The sequence below is a fragment of the Cydia fagiglandana genome, chromosome 14, assembly GCF_963556715.1.
Source record: "Cydia fagiglandana chromosome 14, ilCydFagi1.1, whole genome shotgun sequence".
Taxonomy (NCBI): Eukaryota; Metazoa; Arthropoda; class Insecta; order Lepidoptera; family Tortricidae; genus Cydia; species Cydia fagiglandana.
The window spans coordinates 15641584-15659523 of NC_085945.1; the positions used below are offsets into that span (position 1 = coordinate 15641584).

Here is a 17940-nt window from a genome sequence, read left to right on the forward strand (position 1 = left end):
TTTAATCTTACAATAAATGTAAGTAGGTACACACACAAACTTGTTAACTAACTAACTATATATTTATATATACTTGGTCAAGCAGATCTTGTCAGTAGAAAAAGGCGGCAAATTTGAAAAATGTAGGCGCGAAGGGATAGCGTCTCATAGAAAATTTGAATTTCGCGCCTTTTTCTACGGACAAGATTTGCTTGACCATCTATACATATTTATTTTATTTATCTAAATACCAGTATACCGTCTTTACCATAAGGGCACACGGGGCCATTCGGGGCTCGTGGCCGTTCCTTACCCTGCCTAACAATGAATCGTACTATAGTATAGCCGATTATAATATGTCTGCTTTACATTGAGGTGAGTAGAAAGCTGTATGCGGTCACTGTCAGTGGCAAATTTTATATGCATTACGTCGCTTAACCACCACAATTGTATTAAACCACCATATAAGTATACTGAACGATAAGGGCATGAATCTAAAAATGTCACGTGAACATCCATGATTGTAATAGGCCGTTATGAATCTATCAGGATTTTATGTTACAACATGCAAATGATGCAAAATGGATCAGTGATGACAATAAAAAATATATCGATAGTTCGACACTAATGTTTAGATAATAAAGGACGTCCCTATACTCCCTATCATTCAATAGAGTAATCATAGACAACGTGGTAATAAAGGAGTGAATACGAATGAAAAAAGTCTGTGGGTGGATATGAAATGAAAGTCCGCCATATCTACACGTCTTTCCAATAGTGACTTGACTTTCGTATTATTTTGTGTTAGATAGCTCGGTTGTGTAGATATTTGTTTTAATTTAATTAATTTTAGTTCGACCAGTGCACGGTGAGTAACGTGTTTGAAAATGGATCAATGCGTTGTAACTTTTTAATTTGGAACTTGTTTAGCCGCGACGTGCTCTACGAATTGTCAAAATGGAAAATTCTCAAAAAAATCCAATTTTGTAGGCTAATTCCACGTGTTATCCTCAAATCAAAATCATTGCGATTCTTTGTGGTATATTTTGCTCAGATTGGGTTGTGTTTCTAAAATAACTCTTGTTTTCGTGTGTCGGCATTAGGTACATGGTGTTCGCGTAACTCGCAGACCTTCGCCGGAAGATCACCATGGAGTCCCCAAGAAAATTCAACGATTGTTACTTCTACTATTATTCCACATGCACCAAGGTAAGGCGTTTTGCTGATCTTCTAATTGTTATATTTTTTGTAGGGTAGTTAAACGAGGCCTATTAGCATATCCCAAACAATTGAAGTTCTACTGATCGTCTTAGATTTATCAGTATTTTTGGTGTTCGACAGAGCAAGATATTCTATTATCTCTATCTATGAATCTCTTTCTTTTTTGTGATGAACTGTTATCAACATTAAAATTATGCATTATACTGTAAAACTGTACTATAGCTTATAGATAAAATGATTACATCAATCAGGGTGATTAGATAATGATGCTAAATATTACATAATGTGTCAGGGGGACAACTGTGTGTTCCGACATGAGCCTTCAGCCCTGGGGTGCGAGACCATGTGCTCGGCCTGGCAACAGGGCAAGTGCATGGACAAACGGTGCAAACTCCGCCACATGGAGCTCAGGGTAAGTGCAAACATGAAGTCCTTAATAATGCTTATTTCTTAAAAATGCATGTGTATTGGGTGCTTCAACCCCTTCGATCTCATAGGCCCAATATTAGCTAGCCAAAAAATACCTTGAAGTTTTCTTTTGCTGTGTTGGTTGGGACTGCTATCCATCTAGGTATAGGTGTTGAAACAAATTGTTGCCTTCATTTGTGCGATTGAATTTATTTCAGGCACAAGTCCCTTATAGTGATAGTACAAATTTAACCGATTCGGTGCAGATGTCTTGACACAATAGGTGTGCCATCATATTCTTTGGTGTAAGGCACGGCTGTTGTGTCATGAAATAATTGTTCATAGAGACATATGCTTTAGCTTCTATTAAATCAGCTTGAGAAACATATATACCCTTATTTGGTTGCATCGCTGCGGGATCTAGTAGAATTTTTTGTATGGATATGGGAGTAAGCCCGCAATATAGATTGAATTATTCTCAAAGCAGTAACTTAACCTTTTTGAAATACAATTACCTACTAAAAACATTTCATAAGAAAAAAAAAACATTATTTATCCCTAGTGGCAACCAAATCCCCGATCACTGTTCATAAAACTTTACAAGCGTCAATTAGTTAATTTATTTTATTCCTTTCGTACAAATACATTCCCCGATCACTGTTCATAAAACTTTACAAGCGTCAATTAGTTAATTTATTTTATTCCTTTCGTACAAATACATAAGTCAAAATAAGAACAGATAAGGACAGACAAGGACAGATTGAATAACATCAATAGTGTTTGTGGTGGGAAAACCAGAATATAGTTGTATGTGTCATATGTTTTGCCCAGATTAGTAAATATCATCATTTTCGGACATTACCTGATGAAAGGTCAACTTAATAAAGTTACCAAGTGTCATTAAATTTGATACCTCATTTTACATAAATGTTGTTTTTACCTAACAATTTTACATAAATGGGGTAGGATATTTATTACTCGAATTTAAACTGTTTTAAGACATACTAACATTGAATATTTATTACTGGGTGGTTGTTTTTATATTCTTCATGATTGTCTTCACTAATTCAAGTCACGAATTTATTACAATTAATAATACACTGAAAATGAAATACAAGTATGACAGAATTAAATAAACTTTCTACTTCACAAAATAGAAGGTTCAGAAAGGAGTCCGCTGCTCATAGTGTCAAAATAATCTGAACAAATTCAAGAGTGACCTTACACTTTGCATTGATGACACTCTACATAAAAATGAGATTTCGCAAGTACAACAGGCTAGGCTTGTTGACATAATAACCTGTGATTCCCCGAAGAGATTACATTTTAATATTGTGAAAAATAAATAACTATGTTTGTATTATCTGATCTGTAATACTGTTTCTAAGAATTGTTTTGATTATGAGACTGTTACTTTTTATTTTGTCAAGGTTAATTGGAACTATTGGGAGCACATTGGAAGAGATCCTTTAAACTTTAAAGGGCAAGGGCAAAGGCAATCCTATATTGCCTTTGTATGATTGTTATATCTTTGTATGATTGTGTTACAAACTACCACCTGCTTATCTTTTTTGTACTATTTCTTAGTAAAAAAATAAAATAAATAAGGTCATGCTAGCTGATTAGCACACTTACCAGTATTTTGCTGTTTACTTTATTAATTAATATTTATTCTCAGTGGCGGATTTGCCCTAAGGCACAGTAGGCCCGGGCCTAGGGCGGCAAGATATTTAGGAGCGGCAAATTGTTACAAAAAATTCGCTGATGGTAAAAAGAAATAACTCAAAATGTAGTCAATATTATGGGTGCCTTGAAAGGGGCGGCTACAGGGCCTGAGGACTAGGGCGGCAAAGACTGAAAATCCGCCACTGTTTATTCTGGTGTTTATGTTAGGTTTTACGTTACAAAATTGATTTCTCGTCAACTACAAATATATAAATACGTACTTATACAAAATTCGTTCTGAAACTACAGAAGTAATGCAAGCGGCTCTTTCATATCCTGACTCTTTCATGAAATTTATCTCCAACATATAAATAAATGAACTTTAGCACCATATCAGCTGTTACTAATTATATTTTGCTAAAATTGCATTAGAAATTTCATAGTTCTGCTGAGTACAATCACTGAAGTGTAAGGAAGAATGTTAGTATAGTAACACTACAGAAAACTTATTAATCAACAGCATTCATTTCTATTGCTAAGATAACTCTTTGGTCACCACACTAATTTAGTATGAAATCACAATCTCACATTTTAGATGTGTCATCTACAAATATTAACAATTATTAAGTTTACGGAGAAAGCCTTGAATCATCTAAAATAATAATAGAATTAACTAAATAGTGTGGCCAACAAATAGTTTTTAACAAGTAAAAGACTGCCTATGTCACCTTGCATTGTTTGTGCATACCATTAGTTTTAGCAATTCAAAAGATCTGAAGTTCTGAACTGCAAATTAAAGTTTGAGACGATAACGATCGAGACGATCTCTATTAACATAATCATTGTTAATTACAGAAAAACCGCAAGCAGATCCCTTGCTACTGGGAGAACCAGCCGGGCGGCTGCCGCAAGAAGCACTGCCCGTTCATGCACAAGAACCCGGACGCCCGCACCGACGGCATCGCGCCCAGCCAGCCCGTCCCGCAGCAGCCCATCGCTGTGAGTTACCCGTACCTGACTCTAAAATAGGGTCTCCGAGCATCCGACACAAAGTGATAAGTAAATAGCTAGGATTTTGTGAAGGAGCTGGTTAGTAAAGCAGAGAGTAGCAGTCTTGAGCAAAATAGTCAAGATGGATGAAAGAAGAGAGAGGTCTATGAAATCTTAGGACACTTACTTGCACTTGTTAAGATCGAAAGAGCTCATTATTCTGAGTAGAAATAACCTTGAATGTGTAGTTTACAACTTTTGATAAAATCGCCCATTTTCTACTCGATCTTTTATTCTATTGGGAGATACGATATTTCGATTGGTTTTATTAATTTTGTTTGTAAAGTCAAGAGGAACAGGCATATCCTGCTGTAATAAGTTACCTTTAATCCCCTCCCCCCATCCTAATACTGCATGTCATATAAAATTATTTGTTTAAATTTCAACTTTAACAGATGTCAATAGAGTTGTATATTATAACTGCCATCTTTAGGTATTTAAATAAAAGTAAACAAACAATTTGTACATTTTCGGGTAGTTATAACATTTATTGGTTAAACGACCAAGTACAAAACCTCCCGGATCAGTGAACGACCCGACCTCAACCTACATTATTTGATCACTTAATGTTTTCATCTAAACTCAACCGGCTTAAGGACCCATTTTAGGGTAGATTTTGTTTACTTTTATTTAAATATCTAAAGATACAGACTACAGAGGCTTTTCTTCCCCTTCTTCTTCGTGTTAAGGGCTATATAAGGCTCCAATGCCTAAGTATCACTGCGACCATCCCCGATCTATCGTAATCGCCACCTACTACAACTCTCGATCCAAACCTGCAACTTCAAACGGCTACAGGATCTTTTTGATCTCGAGAGACTGACTCCTCCGGTCGCAATATGTTTCCGGCCAGTATTAAGTCACGAAGCTTTAGTCTATGAGTTGATAGAATGGTAAGGTAAACAGGATGATCTGTGGTTGCAGGCGGCGGGCGCGGGCGCGGGCGCGGGCTCGGGCGCGGCGGCGGGCGCGGAGGGCGCGGAGGCGGGCGCGGCGGCGCCGCAGCCGCAGCCGCAGCCGCTGCCGCTCTTCTGGCAGCAGCAGCGGCAAGGTAATACCACGTTCACAGCTGTTTAACCCATCTTTCTCCTGCTGCGATATCAGATCGCAGAAGACACGGTCGAAATTCAATATGGTTGACTCCTAGTCAAATCGGTATCTTTTTTCGCACTGTCAAAACGATTTTTCTAATAGAATTTATATGAAACACTAGCATCTTTATAGATTTATACGGGTTTTAAAATATAAATTGTGTCTAAAAATAACTGCTGTCTATCCACCAATTTTCTGGTGCCTTATTTCACGCATGATGTAAAGTAATTTATATTAAATACAGTCAAATACCCTATTTTTTATTTAAAACTCATTTACACAGCTCGCGAACTCGCATGCGATTTTAGTTACATTGCGGACTGTTGGTTACGTCCAATCCAACCGACCGATCGACAACCGCAATGTAATGAAACTCGCATGCGGTTTCTCGCTTCGTCTAAATGAGCCCTAATGTCAACACGTTTGCACTTGCAGTAGTGCTGGACCCCGCGATCCTGGACGCGCTGCCGGCGGTGGCGGGCGGGGCGGAGCTGCCGCTGCGGCGCCTGGTGGGCGGCGTGCCGCACGTGGGCGTCCACGCCCCGCACGCGCACGTGCACCAGCACGCCCACGACGCGCCCAACCCCTACCTCAGCCAGGACCAGCTCGTCGTCAACTTCGAGGAAGGTATGCGACTCTACTGAAACAGACCCCGCCTGCCGATCGACCGATTTGAGAGGCACGCTAGGGATTAAGCCCGGGCCGAACGGCGTTACTGAACGGTATTATCGGACAATTTTTTAAAAATCACCTGTAACATGTTTAAAAAAATGGTATTGCCGGTTATCTCTAAATAGTAGGAACTCGAGTCCTTTGAGTCTGGATTTGAAAATACTCGACTCATTTTTACGAGACTCTGCGTTTAAAAAACTTATGCGTCTTAAGTCCCGAGTTGAGTCTTTTTTAAGAGCAACTCGAAAGGACTCAAGCCTTCAAATAAAGACTCCGTAAATAAATTAGGCGTTATTGTATGACTTGTGTACCTAATCCAGAAATTATACATAAAGAGAATGCATTTCGCATTTGTTTGTAAATAAAAATCGAGAGTTCTCTGAAAAGGATGAGTCTCTACAAAAGACTCGGGGTATCTATCAAGTTGAAAAGAACTCGAGTTTAGACTTAATTATAAGAGTGAAAAACTGAGTTGAGTCTTGAAGCAGAAGGACTCAAAGGACTCTAGTCCTACCCAACACTAATTCCGCTAGTATATCTGAGGGGTAGGTTCTGGCCGAAATATGAAAATGCAGTAGTAGAAAAAAATGTGGTCAAAGAAAAAATTGTTACTCGCGTTTAAATGAAAACCTAGTCAAACTACGATTACGTCTTTGACTTTAAAGCTTATATATGAAGCCAGAATGGTTGGGTTGGTAAGGTTGAACGAACCATAACAAACAAAAAAGCGTTTTGCAAATTGCAAGTGCTAAAGAAACGAAGTAACAGTAATTAATTACTTAATTCCTTGGAGTATAAATTCATTTGATTAGCGTTGAATAAATAATATTAGCGGAATATCTATTTAAAAAAATATTTGGTCGAATCGCTCGGTAATACTGACTTTTAAAGAGTAAAGTTACATTTTAAGATGAAAAGTATTTTGATGTCTTAATATGTAATAGATCCCTTTATAATCGCTCGGTTTTCTGTCATATTAGATATTTTGATACAGTTACGATTAAATTCTACGCCATTTAAAGGCATCAGATTTGCCCTGAATGTTAGAAATCAAGTAAGTTTTAAAATTACTTGTAATGCAATATTTGCTAATGGTTGTAATTATTGTATGAAGCGAATTAGTCTTCCTGTTGATTTGAAAGACTTTGAGGGTTGTAGTATTTTATTGTAACTGTGTCTTGAATACTAACATTGGGAATTTCTTACTGGATCAAGTAGAATTGATGTTAAATTGGTGGCGCAATATTGAAAACGGTTTGATAGAAAATTAAAAGTAGTCCATCAATGGTTTGGACCTCTCATTTTCGGTTCTAGTTAATTTTGAATTAAATGAAATAGATCGCAGGGTCAGGGGGTAACAATTTTTTTTACAGTGTACCTCCGCCTCACGTGAATTGAAAATAAAAAGCGGTCGAATCATTTATTGAAACTTAGTGTTAGTAATGTGATTTTTTAAATAAATAAGACCAAAATAAAATGGTTGTATGATAAATGTTAGCTAGATCCTTTAAGTAATTTCCCATTTGTGTTAGTACCTGGTTGTAACTGTCGTCGGGTTATAGTTGTTACAATATTTTTATTTAAACATTACCAATGATGTAATTAAAATAGAATAGAATAGAATAGAATGTTTTTATTCGTGACAAAACTTATAGATAAAACAACAGGTAATACTACCATGGTCACGAAATGGTCCCGACTCAGCAGGATAGTCCGTAAATAGAAAGTTATCAATAATACCTACCTAAGAATAGAATTTTAAGTCTGTGTTGTACTTTGTATTATGTATACATATACAAAATGTGTTATTCATCGCAGTATTATGATTGTCACTAGACTAGACACACATTTGTTTGGTGAAAGTACCGGTCTGTTAAAAATCCTGTTAGTGTACTTGTTAGTCAAAGGCAAATAGCTAGCAAGGTGACCGGAATGTAATGTAACAACTATAACACATCAGTTACACCGCAAAGTACCTCTCAAATCGAATGGCGGGGCTTAATAGGCGCTGTTGTTAATATATAATCTCGTCGAAAACGTCGCCAAGTCTTAGCAAATGGATTCAATTTAGTCTATAATCTATTGATTATTTATTGTCGACGTTTCCGACTAGTTTTGTGGCGGACACGATGGTCCCTCGGATTCATGATTGTTATAAACGCACTAGAGTTTTCAATAATCGCTTTGTTTAGCTACAATTGTGAATAGTATAATATTTACCGATGATATAGTCGGCTCATGAAAAGAACTGTTTGTACGCTGTAAAATGTAACTCAAATTGGAAACTCTAATAGTGTAGGATAAGAATGAAATTATTATAATATACTTTCGGAAGCTCACTCACTAATTTAATTATAATGAATCACTGTGCTTTAGGAAGAAGCTCAGTGCTGTGTGGCACTATGGTCGGTTTAGATTCTGTCTTTGGAATGTCGAGAAATGGCGAAAATTGCGCTTCGAGAATGTACGACCGAGCGATGGCCGTCGCGGACCTAAACTAGAAACTACAAGTGCCAACACCACACGTCGAGAACGCAAGTGGTCTCTTTCCGCCGGTTATACCAAGCAAACGAAACAATAAATATCACAAAAAAGCCCCAGAGTATAACGCGTAAACTTGGTTTGGGGTTAAAGTATGCATAATAGGTAAAAGCGGCGGAAAGAAAACTTTATAGACGATATTTCGGTGGGTAGTCACACGACCACACTGCCCCCGGTTAGTAACAAACTGCGAATTGTTTTAAATAATTTACAGGACGCGGTTTTTGCAATTTGATTTAGTTTAGTAGACGTCTTGTGAAGAGAATACTTTTATTTCGTTTGTCTTCCCAGTTTGTGGCGGGACGAATTATTAACTGAATATCTGTTTGATTGAAGGTAAAAATGTATTTAAATTTTTTCTTCAGTAGTCAATTAATATAGTATTTATTGATGTAGTGTTAGTTGGATCGAGTCGCGCGCGAGGTGCGCGGGACTGGCTCCAAGTTATATTTAACGAGATGTTTTATTTAGGTTTACGTTGAGCTGCCGACTGAGGCGTCGTTTTGTTTGGTTCTCTTACGTAGAAAATGCTTAGTTCTATTTGTATACCATCGAGCATAAAATATATGAGTATTAATCTCAGAGAAAGATTTATTTATGGCTCTCTGTCCGACTTCTAAGACGGCAACGGAGAAAAGCAGAGTCGGTATTTTTGTATGTGCAATACATTAGGAAATATAACCACTTTCATATCTTAGCTAATTAGATTCATACATGAATATCTCTCGCTTTTTCATTTATCGTATAGTAATATCGCAGGCGACGGTGTCCGCCGCGCACCCACGGCGCGGCAGACATCGCCGGCGTAGGGTTTTTAAATAGATGTTTAATAATCTTTGTCTATAATAGAACAGTACATAATAAATAGGATAAATAATATATAAAAATACAAATAAAAATATATATACACGAATATTGTAACTGATATATATAGGCGAAGAAAAAAAGAAAAAAAAAAGCTTTATGCCTTTAAATCGTTTGTATGTTAGCATTTAGGATGTTGGGCGTCGCGTGCGCCGGTACTTCGTACTCGTGCACCGAGAGCATTAGATAGAGCTAATAAATAATAAAAAAAAAACTAGTTATACATCACATAGACAGCACAGTTCCATAATTGCCGACTGAAACTTAGGAACAGATTATTTTGCTGTGCTCTCTATTTAATAACAAAATTATCGTGCTTAAGATCGTATTACCAATTTAGGAGGGTAACATATAACGAAAAGCTAACAGTGTTGAGCGTGTATAGAGTAGTGTCCCGTACTGTCGACATGGCTCCGATTAGTCCCGTACGTTATCGTAGCATCGCGGTACGTTTCAAATTCACACTTATCATTTGCTGGAACCTTCTCGGTAATGTTATTTTTTATATTTTTGCACTGAGAGTAAAGTTCCTATATTTATTACAAAAAAAAAAATAGCAAAAATGTCACGACAAATGAAATAGGTACTGTTAAAATAATTTGTCTATGGTCCACGGTACGCCTAGTCATTATTTATATATAAAACTATAATTATCAATATTAAAAGTAATATAAAAGAATAATCTCTATTGGTGGGGGATAGTTTAAGATATGGAGAGACGAAAACAAAAAAAAAGAACGTTCTTATTTTCTACATAAAAAAAATGCTCTAGTGAAAGAGAACCGTGTTTGCCAATAAAAATATTTATAAGTTAATTTGTTGTGTTAATGTATAACGAGGGGCGCGAATTAAAAGGTTTATTTTCCTGAACGCAGCTATTTCGATGACTTCAGTAGGAATAGTTTTTATGGTCCTCCGGGCTAATTATCACTAGTTTAATTGTTGGAATGTTAAAGTTTTTCTGTTAAATGTAAAATTTCACGTTAAGTGAAATCGTCCCGTGAAGTGTTAGCGCCGAGCCGCCGCCGCCGCTGCTGACCCCGCCCTACTGCGAAAATGGAAATTTCTTTATTCGCCTCCCAGTCGCTTGATTATGCAAGAGCGATAGAGAAGCAGATAACGTCATTTAGATTTTCGTTTTTCGCAGTAGGGCCTCTGATGGCCGGAGTGACTCGGACCGGCGCGGCGCGAGCGGCCGCGGCTCGCCGCGTTGGTGTTTTTATACCGATTGTATTGTGTGAGGAAGGTAGAAGCCTCGGCGGAGCCGGCGGCAAATGTTCGCATTCAGGGGTTGTTGTTATGTTAATCTTAGTCTTACTTTGTATAAGAATTTCAAAATATGTTTAATTAGTGACGCGTGTGTTGAGACCTTTATTTTAAGCTAGTAAACTTTCGAACCGATCGAAATTCGTATTGGAACGTGTACTTTGGCTTCGTTTAATCAAATTGTGTTTAATATACCGACGAGTAAATAAAAAAGTTTCATAATATGATTTTTGTAATTATTTTTGAGTACCCCCGATCACTTTCAGATCGAACCGGCGAGAACACACAACTAACTTGGTCGAAGTCGAGCGCGGGCTCAAAACTAATTACGAAAATCGTTGATCGTTCTTAAGCATTCGACTGAGTCGTTGTGTGTTCTTGCAGAGTCCGATAACGAGAGCGCGCCTTCCTCCACGCCCACTAAGGCGGGTTCCTCGCCGCCACAAGACAAGCAGTCGCAGGAACTGTTACTTCTCGAGCGCATACAGGCCGAGGCGGCCGCCTACTACAGCTACGAGAATCTCCCAACCGACCCCCCTAAAGATCGCAAGATCATCCGTACAAACCTCTCCACCAAGTACGACCGGCTCTCGCTCGACGAACTCGCAGGTAAACAGGCCACCGAGCGCCGCAGCTCGCTCGACTTCAAAATACTCTCCCTGGACGAGATCCGAGCTAGAAAAAAAAGCGACGCCATCGTCCACAGCGCGCCCATCACGCTCAATCTAAGAAAAAGGAAATTATCTACGCAAGAATCTGTCACGACCACCGGTGATAAAATCATAAAGGTCGTCAGAAGTAATTCTATAGTTTACAAAAAGGTTGATCATAATGCGCCTCCGGCTAACCAATCTAAACCGGAACAGAGGCTCAGTGAAAGTAGCGACGTCAGCAGAAAGCGGACCTTATCAGAGCTGAGCGACGTCTACGAGGTCCAAGTGGACGAATTAGTAGACAACTGCCATGAGTTCAAAAAAATCAAACTAGCAGAGACCACCTCGAAGCCTAGACTAATTAGAAATAGGAGTATTAATAGCGAGGCTAAGGAGCCCGTGGCTAAGGCGGACGACTCAGACACAGAAGTACAAATAGTAAGTATCGATATATCAGACTGCACAAATGTAGATTTATCTTATGATGAAGACAATAGTAAAACGGCAGAGTACGTAGATGTTGTAGATCTGAGTGATGACGCGGACGATTGCGAAGTCACGATATCAGACTACGACCTAGGTCTAATAAAGAACGTTCCTGATGTAGTCGCCAGTTGTCAAAAGAACTCCAATTCGGAAAACATTGAGAGAGATCTTATTAGTGACATAGATAATATTTTGGATGACGTGTTATGATTTCGGATTCTAGTCTTAAATATACGAAGAACGTACAAATTTTTAGGTTTTAAGATGTTAGTTAAAAGTTAGCATAGGGAATTTAAATTATAAGTGTTCATACAAGTTACAACTTGTATTGTTTTACATCACTACAAATTTAGTGTGTTTCTGAGATTGTTAATGCCATTGATGCAATTTTTCTATTGAAGTTTAGTTGTTAAAATGATAAGTTTAATTTATTGTGATACGGAAATGCATGTTTTCGGAAAGTTATGCTAGTAAATTAGTGTTCTGTTCAACGATGTAGCAAAAATATTGGCACTACTTTTTGAGCTACTTAACTCTTATATTCGTCGGGTGACAAGCAAAAGTCACTAACTAACACCAAAGAAATTATTGGACAATAAACCGTGTTACAAATGTAATAAAGTGCATTGTTACTTTATGTTTTTGATAGTACTTAGTGACTTTTGCTTGTCATCCGACTAAGTGTCAAGCTAAAAAAGAAATTGCACTGCCAGAATCGCCTTAGATAAATAATTAGAAATAAGAAGCCAAGGTTTTGATCCAAAAATGTAATATACATACATAATGCTGTTAATAAAACGTACCGACGCGACACAATTCTTATTCACAAAAGAAGTTCATATTAATATGTTTACACCTTAGCTTTAATATAATAAATTCGAAACGAATTCCTCGAAAGTTGAGGCGTCACTAAAGATTTTTGTGCCTGGGCACATGATACATAATATACATCGTTTTGGGCTTAGGGTTTACCTACGTTAGTAAGTACAGTGTCACAGAGTACCCAGCCTTAGAACCGCAAAAGTTTTTTGCTCGAGTTTTACACGTCTTAGCATCAAAAGTAAAATAATTTAAAATTAAAGTACCTTGTTAAAACTGATATTTTAACTAGAATTATTTGATAATGAGTACAGCAGACGGATGAACTTTGAGGCTAGTTTTACTTGTAATAACATTATTACACAGTAACAATACGTTATCATGGTGAATTTATTCCAAGCATGCGGAGTCATCACAAGTAAAAAGGTTCAGTAATTCTGTTCTAAGGCTTTTATTTTGAACCATGCTTAAATGACCATTTGTAGACTTGCTAATAGTTAAGGCTTGAAATGATCATGTAAGCGCATCAGTGTGGTACGATTGAAACAGGCATGCTACAGAATGATTTGTGATACAAATAACATTACTCTGTAAAAGAGACACAATTATGTAACGAACATTAAATAAATTATTTACAACTTACAGTTAAAAGCCCTGTCTTTTTGTAAAAATCTAAGGGGAATATGTAGAAATGTTTTATCGGTTATTTCTGTAATTTTATAATCCAACCTTGTGTTAAACATTTCTTAATAACTCCAGTCTGTTAAAATATGTGCGTGAAGGGGCCAGGCAAGGTAGGCACAGGTATTTAAAAATCATCAGGTGACAAGCAAAACTCACTAAAACTAAACTTACTAAGAAAATATTGAACAAAAATCAACCTTATTTAGGTATAAATATGGTTCACTATGGCTATTAACTTGTGGTAGTAATTAGTGAGTTTCGGTTGTCACCTGACGAAATCTATGAAAATTACGTATTGACTACAGTTACATTTTCGAACTATCTTCTTTAGATCTTTCTTAGCTTCCCTTTTGAGATCTGAATTCCTGCCCTATATACATAATGGAACTTGTGGCTTTGCATATCAAAAAATACCTTGTGTAGTTAGGTACAATAAGGTATATTTTGACATCGGAAGTCACATAATTATTTCATTCATAGGGCACTTACTAAATACATTATTGCAGAAGTTATTTTAGTCTAATCTTTCAAATATAGACCATATTGCAATAAGATTCACTTGAAAAAAGACTTCCGGAAATGATACTTTATTTAATTTACAATTTTAGTTTCCGCTGAAAATGTCATGTCCGCAATATAAATTAATAGATACTTATATTTTTTGGATTTTGCCTACGTACTATGTTATGTTAGCGACATATACAACAAATATACATGGCCGCCGGGCGAGGCCTGCAGCCCATAGTTACTACTATATCTTATCTACCCTATCTACTTTGTGTTCATTATCATAAAAAATAAATTTTAACTATTAACACTTACCACCAATTGTAGTAATTAAACCAGAACGGTTATTTGTATAGACACCTGCTTGTTATGAAATGACCATCGTATGTTGTATAATGCATTTTATATCAATTGTAAATACCCTATTATAATTTTATTTATGTTCAACCTCGAATAGAAAGACGCAATAGTTTATAAATAGTACATTACTACAGAGGCCGGGACGAAAGGGGTTGCCGGCCGAAGACATATAGACGGCCGAGCGAAGCGAGGCCGGATAGGTCTGAGCGCGGGCAACCCCATTTCCCGCCGAGGTATGTATAGTGCTTTTCTCAAACATGCAATGAAATAAATAAAATAAAAAATCTACGAAACCCATGTTTTATTAATAGAAAAAACTAAAAGTAAACTACACCCAAAATATAACCAACACGTACCTATATCATTATCACGCGTATGTTTTACACGAGTCGTGTATTTTTACTACCCGTATATTTTCATGTATCTTTAATTTTTTCGCCTTGTATCCGTCTGACTGTCGTTTTCGTCACATAAGTTTACATAGTCTTTCATGATGATATCATGTTTCACATAGGTACATCGTTGCTTTATGCATGGAGTAAATAAGTATAATTTCCACAGTGTTGACGAATTTGTAGGTACATTCATTTAAAATATGCCACAAAACTGTTTCTAATAAACTGTAAGCCATTTTTCTTAGTTTCTCAAATAATAAAATTGCCATAAGCAACCATATACATACTTCGTCTTTGACTTGGCGGCAGAGGCAGCAAGTTATTTAAAATCAATTCTGCTTACGCTGCCAATTCCAACACCTACGATTACAATTAATATTAATTTCATTATTTCGTCGGAACTCATATTAAAGTCAAAAAATCAACAACGCACCATAAATCCAATAAAACAGAATGAATATTTTTCAACTTTACCTCCATAACAATTTTAAAAATATAACTACGCGTGTTTGAGTAGACCTTTTTACCGCTAACGTTTAGATGAAATATTTTAAATGTTTTTATCTGTGTAGTTATATTTATAATTTAAAATTATAAAATTATAGAGTGTATTATTTATTAAGTTCATGTTGATTTTATATAAATAAAACTGCAAATTATAGCAAACATTGTTTTTTGTTTTTTTTTAATAGGCGTAGTGGCAGAGTGTCATTACGAGCCATAAAGCAAATACTGCCTCTAGTTTTTTTTTTATGGATGAATGCCACGATGCTGTGTCACAAATATCTGTGAAATGAAAATTAAAAAAGAGGACTTTGCCGGCCTAGGCCTGCAAGATGTGTATGAAATTCCATTAACGACCTTTTGTCCTAGCCGCACCTGAAACGTCATACTTCGCAGCCTATTATAAGGAACATAACATCAATATTTCATTGCATGTTTGAGAAAATTATTATTTCTGGCACATAGGTCAACCACAATGGTTGAATCATTATTTGTAGTCTCTTTTGATCATATCAGAAGTGTTTTCTAATAATTCTTACTAGCAGGTGTCTATTCAAAATAATCACTCCATGCTTTACTGAAAGTTAATTCCTGAATAATATAGTTTGAGCCTAGATTTGTGCTCTTCCATTTGTGGCATGACTACTGGATATGTTTATTCTTGCACATGTGCAGAAACAATAAAAAAACATTGTTTTCTTTCGGTCTGTTCCCACTATTTTTAATTCTAATAACTATTGAATTTCTTGCATAGTCTTTTAATATTTTAAATGTGGTTTTAATTATAAAAAAAAGTTTTGTATAGTAGTACATAAGGTGGAATGCTATAAATATAAATAATTGCCTTTAGAAGTTTAGATACAATAAAATCCTCAGTCGAAAAATTAACTAAGTAACAATCAAAATAAAGACAAAATTAGTAGGAACAGCAGACTTTTCACAAAATAGTGTACTTACATTGATTATTTTACAGAGTTTCACAGTATGGACAAAGAAATGATACGTCCGTATCAATGAGATTAGAGCAAGAGCGACTTGTTTTATTTAGATTCACAATACGAGACTTTTGGAAAACGATAGATACTTTTGTTCTAATACCTTATGTCAGTTTTACATTATCCTTTCTCCGTGATATGCCCCTTAGTGATCTACAACCGAGTCGACAGCAACACAGGGTTCAGTAGTTAATGTTGTAAATTGATGGTGTATTATTATAGGTATCTCTACTTAATCAGATTTTTTCTTAAGGTACAGCCACAGCCATACCACGTAACAATACACCTATAACAACTATTTGAACTACCGAAACCCTCCTAACCACTCAACCGTCCGGCCCGCGAGACTGTTTTCCTGTCAACCGTCCGAGTTTTTTTAGCGACGCACGCCCCGCGCAGCGCATTCACAACTTTCTACAAAAATTATAACTACACTGCCATCTAATTTTTTTAGAGCTAACTATTTAGTTAGGCTACGTTGTCGCATCAAGAGAATTAGTAAATAATGCCGAAATATTCCGTTAGATGGCTCTGAAATCAATTCATTCTTCCACCCCTTTGGATAGTAAGGTTCCCGCGGACGGTTAAGAGCATATTTTTTTCGGATACTATGCTATCGTCGGACGGTCAAGTGGAGGGCGTCCGTGTCGCGTGGGCGGGTGCACTTTGCGGGTGGCTGCACGCGGTTGCCATTGTAGGTAGAATCTGTCGCACGCGCCCGCAGTAGTAATACTTAGACCAAGAAATGTCTGCAAGTACAACGCAGTTCACACGTCAAGCTTCTATAAAATTATGACGTATAAATAACACTTGCACTGCGTATGCTATTAAAATTTTTGTAGACTTCTCTTGGTCTAACTCTAGGCAACGCTCATACTATTTTGCGTTAACCGCTCACCCGGTCCGTGCAACCGCGCCAGCTAGCAGATGTCCTTTTATGCCCCCAGTTATCAACTATATTTCTCCTAGGTGAAATATGAGTGGACTCATTTTCCGTTGAAATATTTAGGTGTGGACACATTTTCCGTTGAAATATGATGTCCCTTTATGCCCCCAGTTATCAACTATATTTCTCCTAGGTGAAATATGAGTGGGCTCATTTTCCGTTGAAATATTTAGGTGTGGACACATTTTCCGTTGAAATATTTAGGTGATCCTTAAGTAACAAAAGGGTGTTAAAAGTGTTAAAACCCAATGTCTAGACTTCGCCTCGGTGACAGCAAATTCTTAAAATGAAATCAACTCTGCATTCCTCAAACACTGGATAAGTTTCTAGACTTTCTAGCAGTCAACTGTAAGAGATTACCATATCATTTATAATAGGTAATTTATATAGTTTAAAAAATATCCATTGAGTGTAAATGTGGTGTAAAGAAGTGTAAAGCAAATTCGTGCTTTTTAGATAACTAATGTAGATGGCGCTGTATGGCTCTGTACATTATGTGGTAACTTGTCAGACGTTGACCACGAACTAAGTTTGGACTCTATATCGTACCAAAGCCGGGGGCACCATTTTTTCTTAGAGTTTATACTCGTACAATCAATTAATATAGTCGCACCAATAAAAATCTGCAGCGGATTTGATAGCCCACGCAGTGTAAGTGTTATTTATACATCATAATTTCATAAAAGTTTGACGTTTCAAATGACACTTGCACTGCGTGGGCTATCAAAATCGCTGCAGACTTTTTAAGGTATAACTATATTTTGGTTTATAAGCAACTTATTTCGCGCGCTTAAAAAGTTGTGAAAAAAGTAATTAACTGTAAAAAAGTGTTG

General features: G+C 36.8%; 1 protein-coding gene across 1 annotated transcript; it reads left to right on the forward strand.

Annotated features, from left to right (window-relative positions):
- Positions 1-668: 668 nt before the first annotated feature.
- LOC134670944 (uncharacterized) lies at positions 669-12478 on the forward strand. The gene is made up of 7 exons (XM_063528777.1): positions 669-847; positions 1083-1188; positions 1493-1612; positions 4129-4269; positions 5308-5374; positions 5851-6042; positions 11143-12478. Exons 2-7 carry the CDS (start codon positions 1129-1131, stop codon positions 12105-12107), a joined length of 1545 nt encoding a protein of 514 aa, XP_063384847.1. The 5' UTR covers positions 669-847; positions 1083-1128; the 3' UTR covers positions 12108-12478.
- Positions 12479-17940: the final 5462 nt, after the last annotated feature.